Source organism: Metopolophium dirhodum, chromosome 1, assembly GCF_019925205.1.
Source record: "Metopolophium dirhodum isolate CAU chromosome 1, ASM1992520v1, whole genome shotgun sequence".
Lineage (NCBI taxonomy): Eukaryota > Metazoa > Arthropoda > Insecta > Hemiptera > Aphididae > Metopolophium > Metopolophium dirhodum.
In genome coordinates, this window is record NC_083560.1 from 69992526 (window position 1) to 70016022 (window position 23497).

Below are 23497 nucleotides of genomic sequence, written 5' to 3' on the forward strand. Positions count from 1 at the left end.
TGCTCAACCCACCTAATAGGGCAAAATTTTTTTAGTTTTTTCAATTTTGATTCATGTAATTCATTTTGAATTGATATTTTAAATACATTTTGCCTTTTAGGATAGTCAAAAAAATTACATAATATAGCTTGCATTGTGCTATACAGTATATTACAACTTAAGGAATAGCCAAGATATCTCTGCTGTATTATATAAGGTTATTATATACTAGGTCTCTGAGAAATTTCGGGGGGTTAAGACCCCTTAACCCCCACATCCCTCTGGTTGCGCCACTGGGTACAGTTCTAATAAATTACATATCACTTTTTTTATTAATAAATATTTAAGTGAATATGAATAAACATAGTATTATTAAAAGATAGTGTAGTATTCATATTTAAATAGTGGTGTTTAATGTTTATTGTTGTTTTGATTTGAGAGCAAAAATGCATTAAGTGTTTATTTCAATTGGAGCTGAATCGTTAAAATGTATCAAGATTTTGTCTCAAAAAATGTTTTGAAAATAAACGCAGTTTTTAAGGTAGCTAAAGGTAACTAACTTAAAATCTAAATTTATTACAACAATGTTATGTGTATATTATTTTATAACAATTTATGAATGTTTAGTTATTATTATAAACAATATATCATACCATTTTACAAATAAAATAATTTGTATCTTATACTTAGTTTCTACTCACTTGTAAGTTGTAGTTTAGAATACAATATTATGGATAGGTATTATATATTTAAAAATTGAGTTGATATAACTACCATGACTATGGTAGTTAAAACCTTGATCATTACCGCAAAAACTAAATTTTATTAAATTGTATTAACATAATAGTAAAATACTTAAATTCACGAAGTTCAATTGTAATTTCGAAAAAATGGTTGAGTTTATAAGCTTTTAGACTATAATGGTCTTTAGGAATCACTTTTTTGATTTTGAATCAGATGTGCCCAAAATAAATATAAATGTTCCGGCAATACAATCATTTCATAGAATTTTTGAAAAAAAATCGTTATATAAAGGTCCTTTAAAATTGTAAATTGAAAATCGACTTCCTGAAAATCCTAGCTATTTTGTCAGAGTTCATACATATATAAAAAAAAAAAAAATTTATATGCCACCCATTAAATAATAAGATAGACTATTTAAAGATTCAAGATCCAACCAGTGGTGGTTAGTGTCTCATATACCATGGTTAATGGGAGTGAGGAGCAAACGGGGGTTTCAGTGTTCAGTCATTCTATTATCTGCTTGTATTTTGGCGAAAGCTTATTTATAAATGCATTATTAATAAATTTGGAGTAAACTGCTAAAATGAAAAAAAAAAATTTTACGTTGAAATTAGTAGAATGATGCAAATGCTCCACAAATATTGCGAGCTAATATTCAAAGCCAGTTGCACACATGACTCACTAAATTTGAAACTTGAATAAGAAAAGCTATTCGTTCAATTTTTGTGGGTAGATCAAATTAAAAAAGGTGGGTAAGTGGATGTCGCTCTGCTATTCAGTAGGTTACAAGTGGGTCACTGTAGTGGATGGTGTTAAATTTGAATTCAATGATATAATATCATTGTATAAGAAAAACGATTCTGAGCGAAAACGGTCAGTTAGCCTATGATATTACTAGTTTATTCGATAATATTATTATGAATAAAGTAATTTATATATTTACCTTTTTACGTGGAACCTTGTTTTAAATTTTAAATCCTTAACTATAAAAGTTAAACATTTTATAAATTTTTAACTACAAAATAATTATTAAATTTTAAATTTAAATGCTTATAAAAAAAAATTGAGCCTATGTATTTTTAATATTTTTCAACTGCTGTTGAAACAATATATCAGGAGCTTTGCATTAAAATTTCATTTTTTACCTAACAAATATAATTTTATTGATATTTATAGAAAAAAAGCGGGTAAGTGGATGTCGCTCTGCTGTATAGTAGGTTACAAGTGAGTCAATGTTTAATGGATTGTATTAAACTTGAATTCAATGACATAATGTCATTGTATAAGAAAAACGATTTTGAGCGGAGACGGTTTATAAGTCTGGATTTTTTAAATTTTTATTATTTATTATAGCCTTAAGTTAAATTAATAATATAATATTATAATTTTTTATTCGTTGCTACGGTGATAAACAAAGCGTTAGAAATTAAAATCCCATTTTTAGCGGGTTTTTTGTAATTTATCGGTGGTTTTTCCTGTGGCATTAAATAACTATTGAGAAAATCAAAAAATGCCCTCTCTAAAGTACCAGTTTGATCTAATTTGCTAAAAGATAGGTACTATATGTTGAAATTGAAGCACTCCTTCTAGTAAAAATTTTGTATACACGATATAAAAAAAAAAATTAAAAAAATAAACACCATTGTAAAAACCACTATCTTCCTCGCATTGCTCAGAATCTAAAATTTAAAACTGAGTCAAATTATTCTCAAAATGTTATCGTGTATAGAAAATGCTAATATAAACACTTGGTGAAATTTTCAAGTATCTACAGCTATACATTTTTTAATTACAACAAAATAAGAAAATCGTTACATGAGAAATCGAGTAAAAAGCTCAAAATAAGTCAAAATATTTGGAAAATGTCATCGTGTACAGAAAATGCTAATATAAACATTCAGTCAAAATTTTATGTACTAACAGTCATTTGCTTTAGAGTTACACCAAAAACCAAAATCGATTTTCAAAATCAAATATGATTTGGTGCATGCTTGTACCGGATCTGTCTGATTAACCAATAGCAACCAATAATAAATAAATACTATTTATATTAATTATTTCTCCTATAACCAATAGCAACCATTTATAAACAAATATTTCCATCGTAAATCTCAAAATCCCTGTTTGAGCACTTCTATTAATTGGTCGCAGCGTGATATTATATAGCTTATAGCCTTCCTCGATGAATGGACTATCCAATAAAAAAATAATTTTTCAATTCAAACCAGTAGTTTCTGAGATTAGCGCGTTCAAACACACAAACTCTACAGCTTTATATATTATTAGTATAGATTATATCATTGATTATGATCATTATATTACATCAAAATGTGTTGTAAGCAAAACATTCCATTTTTTGTTCAAATTTTATTAAAATTTATTTGGTAACAAAAATATAAGACTATAATAGGGCTGTTGAAAGCTGGTCGTGAAAAAATTTAATTTCAGAAGTCCAATTTTCATTTCCAAAAAATATAAGAATTTCTCCACTTTTTGTGTGTGTTTTGTAGGGAGTGAATTTTTTTTTAGTAATACTTAAGTAAAAGTGAATTTTGAAAAAAAAAGAAAATTAATTAGGTACTATACGTCCATATTAATTAACTAATATTACAAATCAAAAATCCATTTCTTACATAACCTAGAAAAAATATTAAGGAATTCAAATATGTTTGTAAAATTAAAATAGGGCTTTTGGTAGGTACTGTACTGTGAATTTTTCTTCCGCTTTTTGGGAGTTTCGTGTTACATGGGAGTTGAACATTTTTTTTATCACAAAATATAGTGACTGCGCGTATGTACGTTACTGAGGCCCACGAATCTTAGCCATCGTTTATTTTTAACTATACATAAAGCGTTCGGGGAACTCACACACACTAATGATCAGTCACTACACACACAGTCACACAGCACTAACGATGGATGTACAATATTTCCTAAATCCGACCCCTTCAAAATAGTTCGCTTTCGACAGCATTAACTTTTAGTTTTTATCAAACATATAATATAATATAAAACAAGCAAAAAAAAAAATTCGAGGGGCATGTGCCCCCAGTGCCCACCCCCTGGCTACGGCACTGCCTTTAGCCTTTAGGATTACCTACCCTCCTTCTTACATAGAAGTGCGTAGAATAGCACACATTTTTTTTTATTTTACCACCCTAACGAATCTTTGTTTAATAATCAGTAAAGTAAACTAAGTACAATACATAGGTAATTGGTGTAAACATAATAATTAACAAACAAAAGGTACATAATGAATGAGTTATATAATAATGTAAAGGTACATGCGGACATGTTTGACGTTGTACCTTCTTCCAATACTTTGATCACGATGTCCTATGGTTTATTACTTATTAGGTTGGTATTTTACATTTTTTTAATAATACATTAAACAAAATAGTTGGAAACAATAATTATTGCAAGTGGATAAGTCTTCTACCTTGTTAAAATTCAAATTTTAAATGTTGATACTCTGCCCATGTTGAAATTTGAAACTATTAGGTAATGAAAAATAATAAATTAAATTAACTAAATATTATGATTTATGTATTGTAATGTCTCGCAAGTCACAGTACGATGGGTCAGACATATGGTATATAATGCAATAATACAAGCTTTTTCTATGTTTGCACATAGAAATAATAGTTTAGTTTAAAAATAATAGGTCGCATGAAAATATAAAATTGTATTTAACCTACTAATAACATATGCACTGGTTTCACTTCCAGAATCCCTGATTAGACAGAAATTAGTACGCAACAACAACTTAGTAATAAAATTAATTCACCTCATATTAATCGGGAAATAATATAGGTACCATACAGTGCCGTGACGAAGGACTTTATTTGAGGCACGTGCCTCAGCTTAAAGGGTGGTCGGTGTCCTGTAGACTAGGGACATTTAACATATAGTAAATAATTTATTAAGTACACACTAAGACTAAGTCAATCATTCTCAGTTACCATTTAAGTAATTTAATTTTTGGAACTCAGATCAGCTATGATAAAATCTCATAATGTACTACTTGAGCAAAAGTATTCAAATACTTTTTAATTACTTAAATACTCGTATTTTATATACTTTTCAAAACAGTTATCTGTATTTGAATACTCTTAAAAAGTATTCTATTAATTGTTGAACTATCAACTTAATATTTTAATAAATCAAGAAATAAAACAACTGTACAACTCTAAAATTTATCAAATGTGTAATAGTATACAATTGAGGTAACAGTTATTCTTGGATAACATTTTTTTTTCAGTTTAAGTTATTTAAATAATCCAAAAGATGCATTATTTACGGACACACGTATCCTTCTCAACCACATTCCAAAATCCATTCCCACACCACAGACTCAATATTATTTGAGAGGATTGGGAACAACGCCAGACATACAACAATCGACTACCTCATATGAAACAATTGGTTATTATCATGCTCACACATTTAGGAACCCCATTAATTCGTGCCAAATATATGACAGTGTGAAAGAAAAAGTTCACTTAGTCAATGAAAATACCAAAGTAAATTTACAAATTATATTGTACTCTAAGTAATTTTTTATATGATTTTTCTTTGTGGCATAGGCATAGAATTGTATCATGTTCTTATATTTAAATTGTATTTATTTATATTTGAACAGTATCAAATGTTTCATGATTTATCATAATGCTTTTATGATAGCTATATTAATAATATTATATTATATATAGTATAGGTAGTGTACTTATAAATAATATTTACAAGTAAAGTTTTTTATAAGTTTATTTTATTTTTCTATTTAATTTGTTTTCGGTTATATACTATGATTTTTATTTTTTAATAATAAATTATTATATTGTAACATTTAAATAATAAAGAGGTATTTAATATGTTCATTATTATTTATTTTTTATCTGAACACTATAATTGGTTACCTCTATATTGGCTAATAAACTAATGGCTATAGCCTATAATTATTCAATAGTTTATTTTCAATATTTTTATACGTAATAGAATTTTTATAATGTAAATATTTTGGATCCAGAAAGTCCACCCACCCACCTACCAAAAAATCTGGGGTAGTATTTGCTACCCTTGAACCGTCCAGTGTGCGCCACTGGGTGTGCGTGTGCAGTTAGTACACCTAATTGTCATGTTGGCGTATGACATTGCTAACATCAAATCAGGTTGAGTGTACGTTTCTACAATTTAAGATTTTGTGGTCCCATATTATCATAGACTATTACCAACGGATAACCTGTAGGCAGATCAGCTGAACTAGTATCATTTAATACACTTCTATACTACAACAGTAGTAGTTATAGTGTTTCATTATTGCCCAGTAGTACTACACTATAATATAGTACCAAAAAACAAGGTAGTACCTATGATGTTCCTAGTAGTTTGTATCTCACCCCCAAGTCACAAGCACCACGAAATATTATAATATTTTATTCACGTCAGCCAAATTATGACCATTTACGACCCCTTTGGTGACCTGGTTAACACTTATCATGTCTTATCAATATTAAAATTTCACTTGTGTAGACAGTGTTGAATATTCCTATATAATAAAATTATTATGACAAGGTGTATAACTTGTATTATCGTTTTGTGTTGGGACTTTGGGTCGCGGGTCGTGGGTGTGGAATGTGGAATGTGGATGTCCAATGTCCATTGTCCACTGTCCAGCGCAGCGTCAACTCAGCTATGGCGTTTACTTCACGTCTAAAACGACATGCACTGTATAACTTCGCTTATTTAATCGTTTGTTATTGTAATTTTTATTTGGCAGCTACAGTAATAGTTTAATACACCGTAAACACCACAACGGCTCAACTGGGCAACCACGGTGAGTTTTCGGTATTAGGTTGATTACAAAATAATAGTATCATAGGTATCGACATATCGTGCTTGTCGCTCACCGTAGGTAAACACACGTGTAAAAAAATATTGAAAAAAACATTAAACAATGTTATTTTTTTCCATCAGGTCATCCGGTAATCCAGTGGTGTGGAATCCGCAGTTGTTCATCAGGTAATAAATTATCAACTTTTTGAAAAACAATGAATTAAACTGGTAAGTACATAAACCATGATAAGTATATTGAGTAGGCACGCCTAATGGTACCTATGGTTAGAATTTTACGTAATAATAATGATGTATGAAAGACTACCATATACTCTATATCGCTTTACCCGATTCACAAGTTTGTTCTTCAGTGGCTTCATTTTTATACCTTCCTTGAATAATTCAAATTTTTATAAGTTTTTTTTTTGTATATGTTGTAATTTATAAATTTTTTTAGTTATTTTTCGTATTTTATTATGTCAATTTTTTCCTGATTAGTGAGTATATAAAATTGATGAAATTGATAAAATCTATAAAATTAGAATTTTTCCCTTTGACCTATCTGAGGTGGCTTTTCATATTCAATTGAGGGTTGTTTTTGATTACACTGTCCGACCGAGCATCTCTATAGTAACTAAAAAAATACCTAAGACCCCAGTGGGGATCTTTTTAGATAGGATAGTTTAAATCGAAAACATCCCTCAATTTGTGTAGGTAGGTAGGTCACAGGTTAAAACCAATTTTTATTTCTGCTCCTTTAGAGATATATAGTGGAAACGTCAGTTTAAAAGTAATTATCTTTTTAAAACAATAAGTATTGCATAATATAAGTTAATTTGGACTCTTTAATAAGTTTATAATTTATAATAATTTAAGTAAATTATGTTAATATAATAATATATTAAATATAGAATAACTTTTATTTAGTTATTTTAAAATAAATAAATTTTATTTATCTATATTTATTGATGATATAGTTATTGATTAATATTGAAATAGTTAAATAGAAAAGTGTAATCTTCTCAATTTATGACATGCAAATTTTTACAGGACTTGATCTGGGGTTTTCATTAATTCTTCACTTTTTTCTTTCTCGATTGATAGCAGAGCTAGGTTAGATATGTAATCGTTTTCCGGTCATAGTTGATCCGTTGTAGGTTTTTATTCTTCTCATTGTCGAAAAACTTCTTTCAGCTTTTGCACTTGAAACAGAAATAATTAATACTAGTCTGTACATTTCTTCTAGTTTAATCTTTATAAGTGCTTAATTAATTATTATAGGTCAAAAAGTCAAACAATTATTATAACGTTAACTGATTGAAAATATCATAAGTAATATTAAAAAAAGATGTTAAAGAAAAGAAAACATCATTATAGAAGAAGAAGATTTCATAAAGAAAACATACATTTTGTTGTTCGGCAGTCATAGTTTGAGTAATAGGTAAGAAATGAAAACAAATATATTGGATTTATTTTGAATTAATATGTTATTAAATTACCAAGGTTCTAGTATGGCTTCTTCAAATTCTAGCAATGGTAATTCCAATTTAAAAAACTTTAAATTCAATTCTTTTTTAAATTTGTCAAGTTCAAAAAATTTTTCAAACATTTTACAAGTAAAAGAAATCCCAACGTGAGTTTAAGTAGTTCATTATACATAAGTTGTTACTGTATTTTATAATTAGACTATGCCTATAAGTTAAGGTTGTTATAATTTATTTTAAATTAAAATTTATTTACAGACCCCTGCAATTAATAAGTGATAGCACACATAAAAGATGGTATGATGTAACAGTAAAAAATGCAAAAAGTGGCAGTAAAACTTTAAAAAAACAAAGGTAACTACTAATAAAGGGATAACTATCTATTTTAAGTACAAAAATGATGTTATAATATGTTTTTAGGTCTTGTATACCGATAGAGTGTAAGAATAAATGCCCAGAAACTTCATGTTGTATTCGTATTACTAACTTGACCAGGAGAGTTACTGTTCATTGCCTTCGACAAATATTTTCTGATTTTGGAACTATAAAAAACTTAGATCTACATTTCAACCACTATGATAGATTTTCTAAAGGATTTTCTTACATAATGTTTTCCTCTTCAGAAGAATCTGAAAATGCTGTAAGAAATATGGATAGATGTGAGTTTAACATTTAATATTTCAATAATTTTAATAGATATAACTGATTATAAATTAAAATAGGTGAAATTGATGGACATGAAATAATATGTGAACAATGGTTCTTGCCATATACAGAATGCCGGGTGAGTTCTATACTTCGCGGTGCTTACAGCGGAGTTGGATACCAAAGAGGTTCATCAAAGTGTATATCACCAACTTATACTACACAACATTCTTCTCGACTAGATGGATTAAGTTCTCATTCTGGATCTCCAGCTAATTCTCTAACGCCTTATGATTACTTGCCGACAAACAAATCTTTCTCTGGGATTTCAAGAAGATCATATTCCAGATCTCCAAGGCAATCTAGATTAAGATCTCGTTCTAATTCCTTAACAATTTATCATTCTAAATCTCAAAGAAAATCTCGTAATAGATCTCGTTTTAATCATCAAAGTATACAGGATTCTATGCGTTTAAAAAGTTCTCGCTCTAGATCTTCAAAAACATCTCGTAATATATATTCTAGAAAGCCATATTAGCTTCATTAAAAATAAATAATTCTAAACTATTTATAAATGCATTGATACAAAGAAGTACAAATTATTATTATAATTGTTGTTTTTTTTTTTTATTCATTACTAAAAATTTATTTTGTATACTAGTATAAAATCAAGGTCCTTCATCTTTGACAAGCAATAAGCCATGAATATCGCAACAAATAGTATAAATATATTAATATATTTTATAAAATGTCAATTAATTGTTATCAGTAAACGTAACTATTATTACATCGGAGTAAAAATAAAATATAGAATTATTTATCAACCATTTAAAGTTGTAAATAACAAAATATTATCTTCATTTATTAATTTGTTTTTAAGACAATCATATGATTGCATATTAATATTTATTAAATAAATTAACTATTCAATTTTTAAATTAAAAGTATTGTTTTATTTATGGAATTTATTCGTTTTCTAAAAATAAAAATGCTAAGTGTTTTAAAAATAGAAATTCTGTGCTTTTATTATACTTCAACTGACTATATTCTTCTCTATTCGAGAAAAATGGTTTAGTTTGTAGTTACATTATAATTAAAAAATATTCTATAATAATAATTTATTATTATTAAGAGATAAAATTAATATTAGTAGGTATTTTAAATTATATTCTTTAAACATTTTGTTTATTATAGTAATTGTGTATAGAGTATTGTACAGTTATATATATACATGGAGTCTGGGATCCACTTACTACTGGTGACTAATCAGATAAGACTATTAATGGGTCCAGCAAAAGTTGTTGTGAGGTTTCTAGTTATATGTTGCATATTCCTTGTTAGCCACGTACTATGCTCGATTGCAAATGTGCTTAGTTAATGTCATAATAAAAAACTCTGTTATTTGTAAATTATATTCATGTAATTAAGACACACATTTTTATAATAAATATTATATAAATATGTTATTATGTATATTGTATTATCTTAAATTATTTTTAAAATTCTGAATTACATACTACATACTATTATTATTATTATTATTTATTGCTTATTAGTAAATATTATACTTAGGCACTTAGTTCTCAAATGTATTGTATAATATCTATTCATTAGAAATTATATTATTTTGGATATTGCTGATAATCTTATTACTTTTTAGTTATATATTATTATAGTAGTACATTCAATGCACTGTTTCCAAATAAACTTATAATAATTGTAAATTATTGTTTCCACTAGATCCCTACTAGATATCACATAAAGTTCAGCATGCCCTTATAATAGTTAACATTTATAGACTTATAGCATAATACATTTTATCGCCTTAAAATACTGGTTGTATAAGAGGAGTATGTAATTAGTTGTCCTTTTGATTGTTAAAAAACTAAACAATGTACCTTTTTATTCTTCTACCGTAGCTATATTAATTTTGGCTGCACCATATCTTATGTTTGTCTTGTTTTAATTAACATGGATAATAAACAAATAATTAACACATTGCACTTATTTAGGTTTAAGTTATTTTATGTTTCGTTTTATTATATTTCTCATTATAGCACTAGTAGTTTACGATGACACAACATTTTACATACATGGTTTCAGTAAAAATTATATTTTTCTTAATTACATAAAAATACAGTGATGTCATTTACATAACATTCTTCTCTTAAAATTCCATTACAATATAAGTAAATAAATAAATAAAAGTTTTAATAATATAATAATGAGATAAACAACATTTTTAATAATATAAATAATTAAATAAACATTATTTTTAATAATATAATAATTAATAGATATAACAAATAATTACCCACAAGTCAATAATATTCAAAATCAGAACATTTCTTTCTTTTTACATTCCTACCTGACGGTGTTTTATAATCTACAGACTCATTTGTTCCTGAGCATTTTGGTCCTACATCTTCAACAACTATGTTTTTTCCTTTCTTTATCCCTTAATAACTTCGTCTGTTTTCGGTTAAATCATATTCATCAATTTTCTTCTAAACTACAATATCATCATTATCACTGCAGTTATAATTATTGTACACTTGAGCATCTGATTTTCTTAAATGTCATGAAGTCCTTCTCAGTTCTTGACCATTTTGTTTTTTAACAATATATGATCTGGGGTACTTTTAAATTTTTCTAAAACTAAATTTTTTCTCTATTTTGTGTCTCCTGTTTTAAACTCTGACTTATCTTTTGCCTTAGTATCATAATATTTTGTATAATTCTCTTTATATTTTTCAGTCCTGTCTTTACTTTTTTCAATCACTTTTCTTTACAACAGTTTTTTATGCATTGGAACCTTGGTTTGTAAAAGTCTACTCATACCTAATTCACAGGGTGCTACATCAAGGTGGGGTATTCTTATACACTTCTACTCCAATAATAAATCACTTAAGTCTTAGTTTTCATAGTTGGCTTTTCTTAACATTTGTTTAGTGGTTTGTACAGCCTTTTCAGTTATACCATTGGACTGTAGATATAAAGGACTTGATGTCCTAAGATCTGAATTAATTTGTTTCAAAAATTGTTTAAACTCTTGAGTTATATAGCTGATTATAAGCAAATATTATCTTAGGATATCAGCGAGTACAAATTAATTGTTTAAATTTATCTAATATCTCTCCAGCAGTTTTACTTTTAATATCAATAATTTCAAGTCATTTTGAGAAGTGATCAAAGATTACAATATAATCTTTACCTCTATAAGTTAAGATGTCAGTACTTAAAACTTAAAATGGTCAACTTGACTGTTTATGAACAATGGTTCTTTAAGTTAGCAGTTTTAAATCACAATTTGACACATATTGTTCCATTTAATTTTTTAACCCTGACCAGTACACTAATTGTTTAGCACTATTATAGGTATTAACTGCTCTATTATGACCTGCATGCATTTGTTGAAGAGTTATTTTTTTAGACTTATAGGAATCACTATTCTATTTTGATAATATACCATTCAACTTTCATCAATATCTCATTTCTAATGTTCCAATAATGACATACCTCGTTTTTAATTTGAAATTTCCTTTTTGGTCAACCTTTACTATAATATTCTATTATTTTTTTAAGATCACACTGAGAGGTCCTACTAATTTTGTCAATGTTAATTTCCTGATAATTAATAGCATAAATTACTGCCTTTATACCAATCTCATCATGAAAATGTTTTCAATATAATTTATCGACAAAAGATCAGCAATATGCATTTCTTTTCCAGATAGATATTTGTCCTCTAAATCATATATTAGTAGTTTTAGTAGTAACTATTAGAAATACTATTTAAAACCACCCTTTCTTATTCAAGCTCATTCTCATTTCAGCCATAGTAGGAATCAAAATATGATCAGGAATAGGTAATATCCTTGTTTAATTCTAATGGATCTAGACAGATTGTTAGACTTCTCAACAACAACTATATTGCTTGACAATTTATCTGGTCTCTTTCCACTAGTTCTATTACACTTAACTTAACCATTTCATCCTATGTCTTTTTAAGCTCAAACTTAATGCTTTCTGGCACTCTCCTGGGTAGATTTAACCAACATTCACAATCTTTCTTGATTTTAGTTTTATATTTATCAGGAAACTGGCCTAAACCTTCAAAAACTTGTTTATACTCCTCTACTAAACATTTTACTTTAGTTTCTATATTACTAACTTGTATTGTGGGGATGGCCATATTCGAATTATAAAAAAAAAAATTAAAAGATTAAATACATAATAATTATTTGTAATGTACCAAATTTGCAGTGGAAAACACCAATTACAAAAATTAATAATATACGTAATGACTAATGATAGATATATACTATAAATATAATGCAGCTTATGGATATCGTTCAGCTATAATATCGGTGACCAAGTGGGTGTCGCTCTGCTCTACAGTAGGTTACAAGTGGGTAATTTTAATGGATTGTATTAAACTTGAATTCAATGATATAATATCAATGTATAAAAAAAACGATTCTGAGCGGAGACGGTTTATCAGTCTGGATATTGTTATAATTAGCCTGTTTTAGTTAAATTGATATTATAATAGTATTATTTTTTATTCGTTTCTATGGTGATAAACAAAACGTTCGAAATTAAAATCCAATTTTTAGCAGTTTTTTGTAATTTATCGGTGGTTTTTCCCATGACATTAAATAACTATTGAGAAAATCAAAAATGCCTTTTCTAAAGTACCAGTTTAATCAAATTTGCTAAAAGATAAAATACTATATGTTGAAATTGAAGCACTCCTTCTAGTATAAATTTTGTTTACAGGATAAAAAAAAAAAATTAACACCATTGCAAAATCACTAGCTTCCTCGCTCCACTCAGAATCTAAAATTACAATATAATGTTGAGACTATATAACAAATTGGATTTAAAAATTATTATACATATTATTGGCACTTCAATTTTATCGCAACAAGGATGTTTAAAAACTATAGGTATAAAATAATATAAGATCACCTTTCCCGAAAAATGTTCAACAACTTTATTTAATTGATGTAGCCATGTAGGTACCTTTTTAACGCTAAGAATTAAAATGTATTCATCCAATTTATTAAAATAATTAAAAATCAAAATTTAAATGATAAAATACCTACCTATCTGATGTCGAATATCGATGCGCAATGCACACGGGCTTAAGTGATGAGTGATGACTGAGGCGTTGTGTCGTCAAAATACTGATTATTGTGACTCTTAAACGAGCTCTCGCTGAAAACCGATTTCAGTGAGACTCCGAATAGGGTCTCAATTGTCAATCCTAGTAATATTTATGAGAATCCAAATAGATTCTCAAAATCGATTTTAAGTAACTTGAAAAAAAACCCGTGGCGGCCAACCTGTTAACTTATAAAGCACAATAACCCCCCTCCACCCCTACAAGTGTAAATATAATATTAAATAAAAACTTCCCTTTAAAAAGTCCTGGCCACGCACCTGCTGCCATCACGTCTATGAATTTGATCCACCCACTTTCTATGATACGACCCAGACCAATACCAAAAGTTAGCAAATTGTTAGCAAATAATAGCAAATAATAGCAAATTTACTATAGAAGTTAGCAAATCATTATACTAAGTTATAAGCATTTTTTATTTGGTGGGCTAAGTTCAGGTAACCCACCCACTTTGTCCAATCATCTCCAAACAAACACCGGTACTTTGTAAAAATAAAAAATATTAATGCACATTTAACTGTGATAGAGAAAAACATAATATTGTACCTGAATACCGCGACGACGATATAGAGGTTAATATAAGTTTTGATCCACCTTGGTAGTGGTTTTTGAAAATTTAAATCCGAAACCCTTAACCCTTCAATGCATGAATTATTTTTAAAAATATTATTTTCAAGGTTCTGAACCTGAAATTATTTTTCCTGATGATGATTTGTTTTGAGTTTAAATTTTGGAGATTTATAATTTCATTATATTTAGTTATAGTGTAATCTTTAGTTTTTTCTAATCTAAACCAATTATGATGTTGTTTATTGCTTTGTTTGCATTTTTAGTTTCTATAATTTCAAGATTCCGAATCATGAAATGTTGTAATTTTGTAATTTGTTAAAATTCACATCATTATGGTTATGGAATAGTAATATGTCCGATTGAAATGCTGTTTTTTCTGTTTGAACCAGGGGAGCGTTTTGGACCCCACTGTTTATAGTGTGTATCAATGTGAAGGAATGTACCTTTTCCGCGTCCCCACAACACAATATTCCCAAGACAGACTATCCCGAAAATAAATTGCCCAGGATGTAATGGGTTATGAGAAAAAATAATTTATATATTTTTATATTTTTATGTTTTTAACAAATATATTTGTTTGCGTAGAGGGAATATACATTATACTGACATCGTAATAATATTTAAAATAAATGTATGTGAAAATAATATATAGGTCAACAAACCGAATATTATAAGTATCTATGTGGTTTTTTTACTGAGGACATCCGTAGATAACATGTGACGTAGTATTCCGTCTATTGAATATTCTAGAACATTTCCAAACCACTCCCGCTCTTAATTAAGTGTGTTAGTTAGTAAATATGAACGACGAGCATAATTAATTCACACTCGCCGGCTAAACTGATTCCTTGTTGGTCGCATCGCTGGCACTCTCCCTGAAATTTTTCATGCAATAACGAATTGACCATTGCAGTGGCGTGTCTAGGAATTTAAAACGGTGGGTCAGAGACATTTTGTAGAGGCCATCCTTTTTTAGAGGTCACGCAACTTTTTTAAAAGTAAGTTATATTTATTTAAACAAAAATGTCCTCATACCTCTTTAACTCGAATCAAGACTTAGTGCTTTAAATAAAAAATATGTTATACCTACTCATACGTGTTTTTTTGTGAAAAACAATATAAATAAATGATACAAAAGGTTATCAATTTTAAAATGTAAATAATTCTACGTCTTCTATAATTCTAACTACCTTAAAATGGTAATTATTTAAAGACCTTCATAATAAATTATGAAATTTTTAAAACCATTAATAATATATTAAAGCATTAACTACTGATAACACTTTTTTTTTAAAGAAATAACAGTTGAACAAATAAATCGGTACCTTTATTTTCTTCTATAGAATACGTTTTTTACAAATTTTAATTCAGAGCATCTAAAAAGTTTTTCTTCTTTTCTTCATTTTGGCAAATGTTTCAATAACATTGTTGTAATCCATATCTTCAGCAACATTTCTTTCTATGCTTAAAACCGCCAAGTTAGACAACCTATCCTCAGCAATTGTAGAACGGAGGTATGTTTTTATAAGCTTCAACCTACTAAATGACCTTTCTGCAGTTGCACTACTTATAGGCAGAGTATAATATATTTTATACAATGTTGATAAATTTGGATATGAAGAAATCATATCATTTTCTATCATGAATTTTAACATATTGTTGTCAAATACTTTTTTATTTTTTATTTCTGCAATTAATTGGTTATAAATAGAACAAAACGACTTGTACTCCAAAATAAGATTTTCTTGTTCAACATCTACTTGATAAAATGTAGAAAGTTCTATAAGGGGTTCAACTAAAATTTCATTACTGGGTCTACCTTCAAAAGATTTTTTTGGATCAAGGATTTCAAATTTTCTTACAATACTAGAAAAATCTTCAAAGCGATATTTTAAAACATTGGTAAATGCATCTAAAATGACAAAATAAGTATTGATCCTAAATCGCTCATCAACTGAACTTATTGACTGAACTTCTGTACTTTCACCAAAATTGGTTTTTATTTTTTTACATCTAGGTTCATCAAACTGCTTTCTACCGTCAAATCCATTGTACCACAGTCCACAATATTACTTAAAATAATATTATAATTTATATTTATACTATTATTATGCACTACATAATATTATTTACGAGTCGTAAAGCATAATATTATGACATTAATCCAGGAGGAATTAGATTACCTACTAGGTTTGGGATTTTTAATTTTGAGAGGCCAGTCGATTACTAATTCAAATGAGCGGAGGGTCAATTGACCTCCCAAACCTCCTACTAAACACGCCACTGGACCATTGACGCTAAATCATGAAAATCTGGAAATCCATTGCAGGATAATGGTAAGTTTATAAAAACATTTTTATCAAAACATTTAAATAATCAAAATAATATTAACAATAATCGTTATCTAAATAAAACAACTTTGTCGAAAACAGTGTGTAATCCTTGGATTACAAAAGGTATTATTACTTCTATTAAAATACGAAATAAATTAATTAAAAAGGAAAAGAAGAAAATTAAATTTATTAAGAAAAAAGATGACTTAGTACAGTTATACAAATCAAAAATTAAACATTATATAAAAATTCTCCGTAAAAATTATTATATAGAACAAATCAATATTATTTACAAAAAATAATCCCAAAATCCAATGGGAATTACTATCCAAATATTTAAAAATTAATAAAAAAAAACTATTCTCGACATTGATTGTAACATACTAAATAATCATTATGTAAACGTAGGTTTTAATCTAGCGTCTAACATACCAGTTGTAGAATCGAAAACTAAAAGTAAAAATTGTGTTAATTTTATTTTTCTCGAACCAATCACCCCAGATGAAATAATTCTCAAAATGTATTCTCTTAAAAATAATATCGCTCTAGGTTCCGATAAAATTAGTGTGGAATTATTAAAATCAAAACATTCATCAATCGCAGGACCTTTATCGGTTATGTTCAATTAATTTATTGAAAAAAATTACATCCCTAATGAGTTCAAACACTCTTATATTATTTCTATATACAAAAATACTGGGAGCAAATTAGATCCTAATAATTATAGACCAATTTCTCTTATTTCTAATGTTGCAAACATTTTTGAAAAATGTCTCTATACAAGAGTTGTTAATTTTCTTGACAAAAATAATTTACTATCCAATTGTCAATTTGGTTTCCGAGAAAAAAAAAGTACAGTTGATGCCATCTCAAAACTATTTTCACACATTAAAACTGTTAAAAAAATAAACTCGTTGTTTTCTTAGATCTAAAAAAAGCTTTTGACACTGTTGATCACAAAATATTACTTTTAAAAATGGAAAGCATTGGTATAAGATGCGTTGCATATAATATATTTAAAAATTATTCTGCGTCTTTCAGTATAAGATAATGTATTGTAGGAATCTGAACATTTGAAATTATCTATATTATCATAACAATTTCTTTTGACAAAATCTTTAAGTCTGTTAACTAAATCAATGGGGTTAGGGTTTTATCTTTGAATCCATAATTATGTTAAATTCTGTCTTATATAAATTCTTCCTAGTTATTATATATTTTTCCTGTCCTCTTATAATCATGTATTCGCTTGAAGAATCTTTACTTTTAAATAGAATGTAATAGTGTTTTAGTTCTTTGTCGGTTGGATCGACATTTTGATTGGGTAGGGCTTTACTGAGTTTGTTACTTATGTCATCCAATTTAATATTTGTTTCTTCATGACTTCTTTCCATAGACTCTAGTATCTTAAGTGCTAATGTATTTAGTGAAATTAAAGTATTATTTTGTTTTATTAAAATATTTACATTATTATTTAAATTCTTTACAATTTGTTTTCTAATGTTTGGTAATAATACATCTTGTACTTTGGTCTTGAAACGGTTCTGCATTCGGTTTGTTAGATCTCAATATGAGTCTGTATAGACCCCCTTCTGAAATAAATATTTCCTTATCTTTTTTTGTTTTTTTAGTAGGAGATAATGGTTGATGTAGTTTGACTACATCACCTCTGTTTTTCTTATATTTTCCTGGAATATATGAATGAATAGTTTTATTAATTTATGTTCTCTGATCACTATAACCTAAAATCTTTAGAACATCTTTAGCCTTGAACCAAGGTTTATCTACTGTTCCTATTACTTCTATATTATTATTATTGTCATATGGAAATATATTGTTAAAATTACTCACAAATCCATCCCACAAATCTTGACTAGATGATGTTTTAACTTGATTAGTTTCCAAATTATTATTTATTGAATTCATTGCAGACTTATCTAAATTTATGAACATAACAATTTTTTTAAAAAAACAAATCAATTTCTTTTTTAGGAGGAAATTGGAATATAACACCTAATAATGTAATATTTTTCAGAAAAAAACTAATTAATGAATTAATGTTATAATTTCTCATCTATTCTTACAAGTTAACTAAACTATAGCTTTCAAGTTTCCCAACAATCCTGATTTCGGAGATGTTAAGGTCAACTGGCAACATTTATGTTTTTACAACTTAAACACTTTCAAACAGCTCAAAAACTCAACAACTCAACCTCTAAAACTTTTACGGCATCTCACAAAACCTATTCCATTTGCTCAGCATCTCAACATTCACAAAACCTCAACGTCCTCTCAACACACATCATTTAAATCTCTATGGAATATCTTAAAAACTGTATAACTTTTAAAATCCTAAGGCAAAATTGCTTATAAGTAATACCTATTAGTATATAAATTATATACCAAAAAAAAGTAGTATATGGGGCACTTATGGGACTTTTATTCTTAATAGAACAATTCTATTAAAAAATATTTTAATTATTAATGCGTTTCGGTTTTTAAATTATTAATAATATTAATTTTGCGAAAAATATTTTATTTATTATTTCATTTCAATTTTGTGATCTTTTACTGTTATAAAAGGCACTGCGCCAGAAATGGTATATAAGTATTTTGAAAAATATATTGGGGGATTTTGCATTTTGATTTTTAATTATTAATTACGTAAGTTTTCCGAAAAATATTTGGGGGATTTTGCATTTCATAAGTTTTGCGAAAAATATTCTTGAAGGATTAAGACAAGATAAAATAAACCTAATTCTTTTACATGTTAAAATGATGTATTTTTCATTTGGACTAGAGGGGTCCAAAACGCCCCCCCCCCCCCTGGTTAATCATTGAGATTGCTGTACTTTTTCTGTGTCTTTATAACATAAGTTTTTTGAAAAATATTTTAAGAAATATTGTATTTCAATTTTTAAATTATTAATAATATTAATTTTGTGAAAAATATATTGGGGGATTTTGCATTTTGATTTTTAATTATTAATAACATAAGTTTTGCGAAAAATATTTTAATTATTATTGCATTTCGATTTTCTGATCTTTTTACACATTGTTTTCTTTGTGATCTTTTACTGTTATAAAAGGCACTGCGCCAGGAATGGTATATATACTACTGATACACAATAATTAATCAATGATGTTTACTTTATTATGTATTTCATCAAAGGAATGTACTTACCTTCGTTTCCATTATGTATGTGTTAATTATTATTTTTACTTATTATTATAAGCAATTAACAGTATAATAAAACTTAACATTGGGTTCAAAAAATAAACACGATTCACAATATTAAACATCAAGGTACTGTTTAGACATCGAATGCAGATACAACAATGGTATTAAAATATAATCGATAATAAAATAAAATAATTTCTATGAATTTCTATAAATAAAATATTGAATATTTCCTTTTTATCAATAATTTCAATACAACAATAACTAGTATAATGTATGTTATATTTAGATCACGGGCGGCCCCCTCCACACTGAGGTAATTTCGTCGTCGGGTCCGAACAGTTTTACCGCCGCAGTTTTTACGATACGAACGGTTGAGCGATGTCAATGTCGATAAACGGCAAAATCGATGTGTATGGTGCGCTATATTTAAACACGTTTGATTTTCGTGAACGTAAAAACCGCGGTGGTAAAGCCATTCGGACCTGACGGCGAAAATACCGCAGTTTGACTAGAGTATTTTATGTACAATATTAATTATTAATATATTATAGTCTATGATGATATCCACTAAAGACTTAACGCAAGGTCGAAAATGTCCCCGTACTCCGCCCAACCGTAAGGTTTGTGAACCAGTGTCCCACACTCTCTAACCTTTTGTCTAGGTTAGGTTGTGTTATAGTCCTGTATTTAGCACAAGTGCTGAAGTCCCCAACAAATATTATTTGTGTTCCATAATCCTGTATAATATCTTAGTCTTACTTCTATATTATTATTATTGTCATATGGAAATATATTGTTAAAATTACTCACAAATCCATCCCACAAATCTTGACTAGATGATGTTTTAACTTGATTAGTTTCCAAATTATTATTTATTGAATTCATTGCAGACTTATCTAAATTTATGAACATAACAATTTTTTTAAAAAAACAAATCAATTTCTTTTTTAGGAGGAAATTGGAATATAACACCTAATAATGTAATATTTTTCAGAAAAAAACTAATTAATGAATTAATGTTATAATTTCTCATCTATTCTTACAAGTTAACTAAACTATAGCTTTCAAGTTTCCCAACAATCCTGATTTCGGAGATGTTAAGGTCAACTGGCAACATTTATGTTTTTACAACTTAAACACTTTCAAACAGCTCAAAAACTCAACAACTCAACCTCTAAAACTTTTACGGCATCTCACAAAACCTATTCCATTTGCTCAGCATCTCAACATTCACAAAACCTCAACGTCCTCTCAACACACATCATTTAAATCTCTATGGAATATCTTAAAAACTGTATAACTTTTAAAATCCTAAGGCAAAATTGCTTATAAGTAATACCTATTAGTATATAAATTATATACCAAAAAAAAGTAGTATATGGGGCACTTATGGGACTTTTATTCTTAATAGAACAATTCTATTAAAAAATATTTTAATTATTAATGCGTTTCGGTTTTTAAATTATTAATAATATTAATTTTGCGAAAAATATTTTATTTATTATTTCATTTCAATTTTGTGATCTTTTACTGTTATAAAAGGCACTGCGCCAGAAATGGTATATAAGTATTTTGAAAAATATATTGGGGGATTTTGCATTTTGATTTTTAATTATTAATTACGTAAGTTTTCCGAAAAATATTTGGGGGATTTTGCATTTCATAAGTTTTGCGAAAAATATTCTTGAAGGATTAAGACAAGATAAAATAAACCTAATTCTTTTACATGTTAAAATGATGTATTTTTCATTTGGACTAGAGGGGTCCAAAACGCCCCCCCCCCCCCCTGGTTAATCATTGAGATTGCTGTACTTTTTCTGTGTCTTTATAACATAAGTTTTTTGAAAAATATTTTAAGAAATATTGTATTTCAATTTTTAAATTATTAATAATATTAATTTTGTGAAAAATATATTGGGGGATTTTGCATTTTGATTTTTAATTATTAATAACATAAGTTTTGCGAAAAATATTTTAATTATTATTGCATTTCGATTTTCTGATCTTTTTACACATTGTTTTCTTTGTGATCTTTTACTGTTATAAAAGGCACTGCGCCAGGAATGGTATATATACTACTGATACACAATAATTAATCAATGATGTTTACTTTATTATGTATTTCATCAAAGGAATGTACTTACCTTCGTTTCCATTATGTATGTGTTAATTATTATTTTTACTTATTATTATAAGCAATTAACAGTATAATAAAACTTAACATTGGGTTCAAAAAATAAACACGATTCACAATATTAAACATCAAGGTACTGTTTAGACATCGAATGCAGATACAACAATGGTATTAAAATATAATCGATAATAAAATAAAATAATTTCTATGAATTTCTATAAATAAAATATTGAATATTTCCTTTTTATCAATAATTTCAATACAACAATAACTAGTATAATGTATGTTATATTTAGATCACGGGCGGCCCCCTCCACACTGAGGTAATTTCGTCGTCGGGTCCGAACAGTTTTACCGCCGCAGTTTTTACGATACGAACGGTTGAGCGATGTCAATGTCGATAAACGGCAAAATCGATGTGTATGGTGCGCTATATTTAAACACGTTTGATTTTCGTGAACGTAAAAACCGCGGTGGTAAAGCCATTCGGACCTGACGGCGAAAATACCGCAGTTTGACTAGAGTATTTTATGTACAATATTAATTATTAATATATTATAGTCTATGATGATATCCACTAAAGACTTAACGCAAGGTCGAAAATGTCCCCGTACTCCGCCCAACCGTAAGGTTTGTGAACCAGTGTCCCACACTCTCTAACCTTTTGTCTAGGTTAGGTTGTGTTATAGTCCTGTATTTAGCACAAGTGCTGAAGTCCCCAACAAATATTATTTGTGTTCCATAATCCTGTATAATATCTTAGTCCGTTATTAGATTTACATTTGTCGTGTTTATCTATCAGTAACCACGATATGTGATGATACCAGAAGACATTATTTGCTTTATGTCACTAATTATTATATTGAATTATTACAGCCAAATAATACATGGGCGTGAAGTTCGTGAAAGTGAAGTAGGTATAGTTAATACTATTTATAACATAGTCAAATCCCATATAGATATAAAATATTTTTGTACTTAGTATAATAATTTGCTAACTTCTATAGTAAATTTGCTATTATTTGCTAACAATTTGTATCTACTTAATTTTAATAAAATAAAAAAAAAAATAGTAAAAATTATTAATTTTAATACTAAAAAAAACAAAAAAAAAAAAAATCGGAAAACAGGAATATTTATGCAACACCAGTATTCTGTTTCATAGTATTAATTTATAGAATAATGTCAGTAGAGATTTAAAATAAAACCATATTATAATAAATTATCTGAACGTGATATAATTTTAAAAATATTTTGGATTATTTTGAACCGTTTATAGCAATTTTAAATGTTTTTATATATTTATGTTGATCAAATTGTTATTGTTGTTGATATAATACAAGATGGTAAGATAAATTTTAAAATCAGTTTCCTTAGATGACTATTATAATATATGCGTAAGGA

At 27.6% G+C, this 23497-nt stretch overlaps 2 protein-coding genes across 3 annotated transcripts; one reads left to right on the top strand and one right to left on the bottom strand.

The window, feature by feature from the left end:
- Positions 1-6333: 6333 nt before the first annotated feature.
- Positions 6334-9473, top strand: LOC132936382 (probable splicing factor, arginine/serine-rich 4). Of its 2 annotated transcripts, none has more exons than XM_061003102.1 (7): positions 6334-6556; positions 6697-6783; positions 7837-7996; positions 8059-8188; positions 8298-8393; positions 8460-8698; positions 8762-9473. In XM_061003102.1, exons 4-7 carry the CDS (start codon positions 8067-8069, stop codon positions 9220-9222), a joined length of 918 nt encoding a protein of 305 aa, XP_060859085.1. In that variant the 5' UTR covers positions 6334-6556; positions 6697-6783; positions 7837-7996; positions 8059-8066; the 3' UTR covers positions 9223-9473. The 2 variants fall into 2 exon arrangements, with proteins under 2 accessions (XP_060859085.1, XP_060859084.1); XM_061003101.1 differs by having other exon boundaries at positions 6697-6741.
- A 6163-nt stretch (positions 9474-15636) lies between these two features.
- Positions 15637-16486, bottom strand: LOC132937374 (52 kDa repressor of the inhibitor of the protein kinase-like). The gene has a single exon (XM_061004193.1). It carries the CDS (start codon positions 16095-16097, stop codon positions 15819-15821), a length of 279 nt encoding a protein of 92 aa, XP_060860176.1. The 5' UTR covers positions 16098-16486; the 3' UTR covers positions 15637-15818.
- Positions 16487-23497: the final 7011 nt, after the last annotated feature.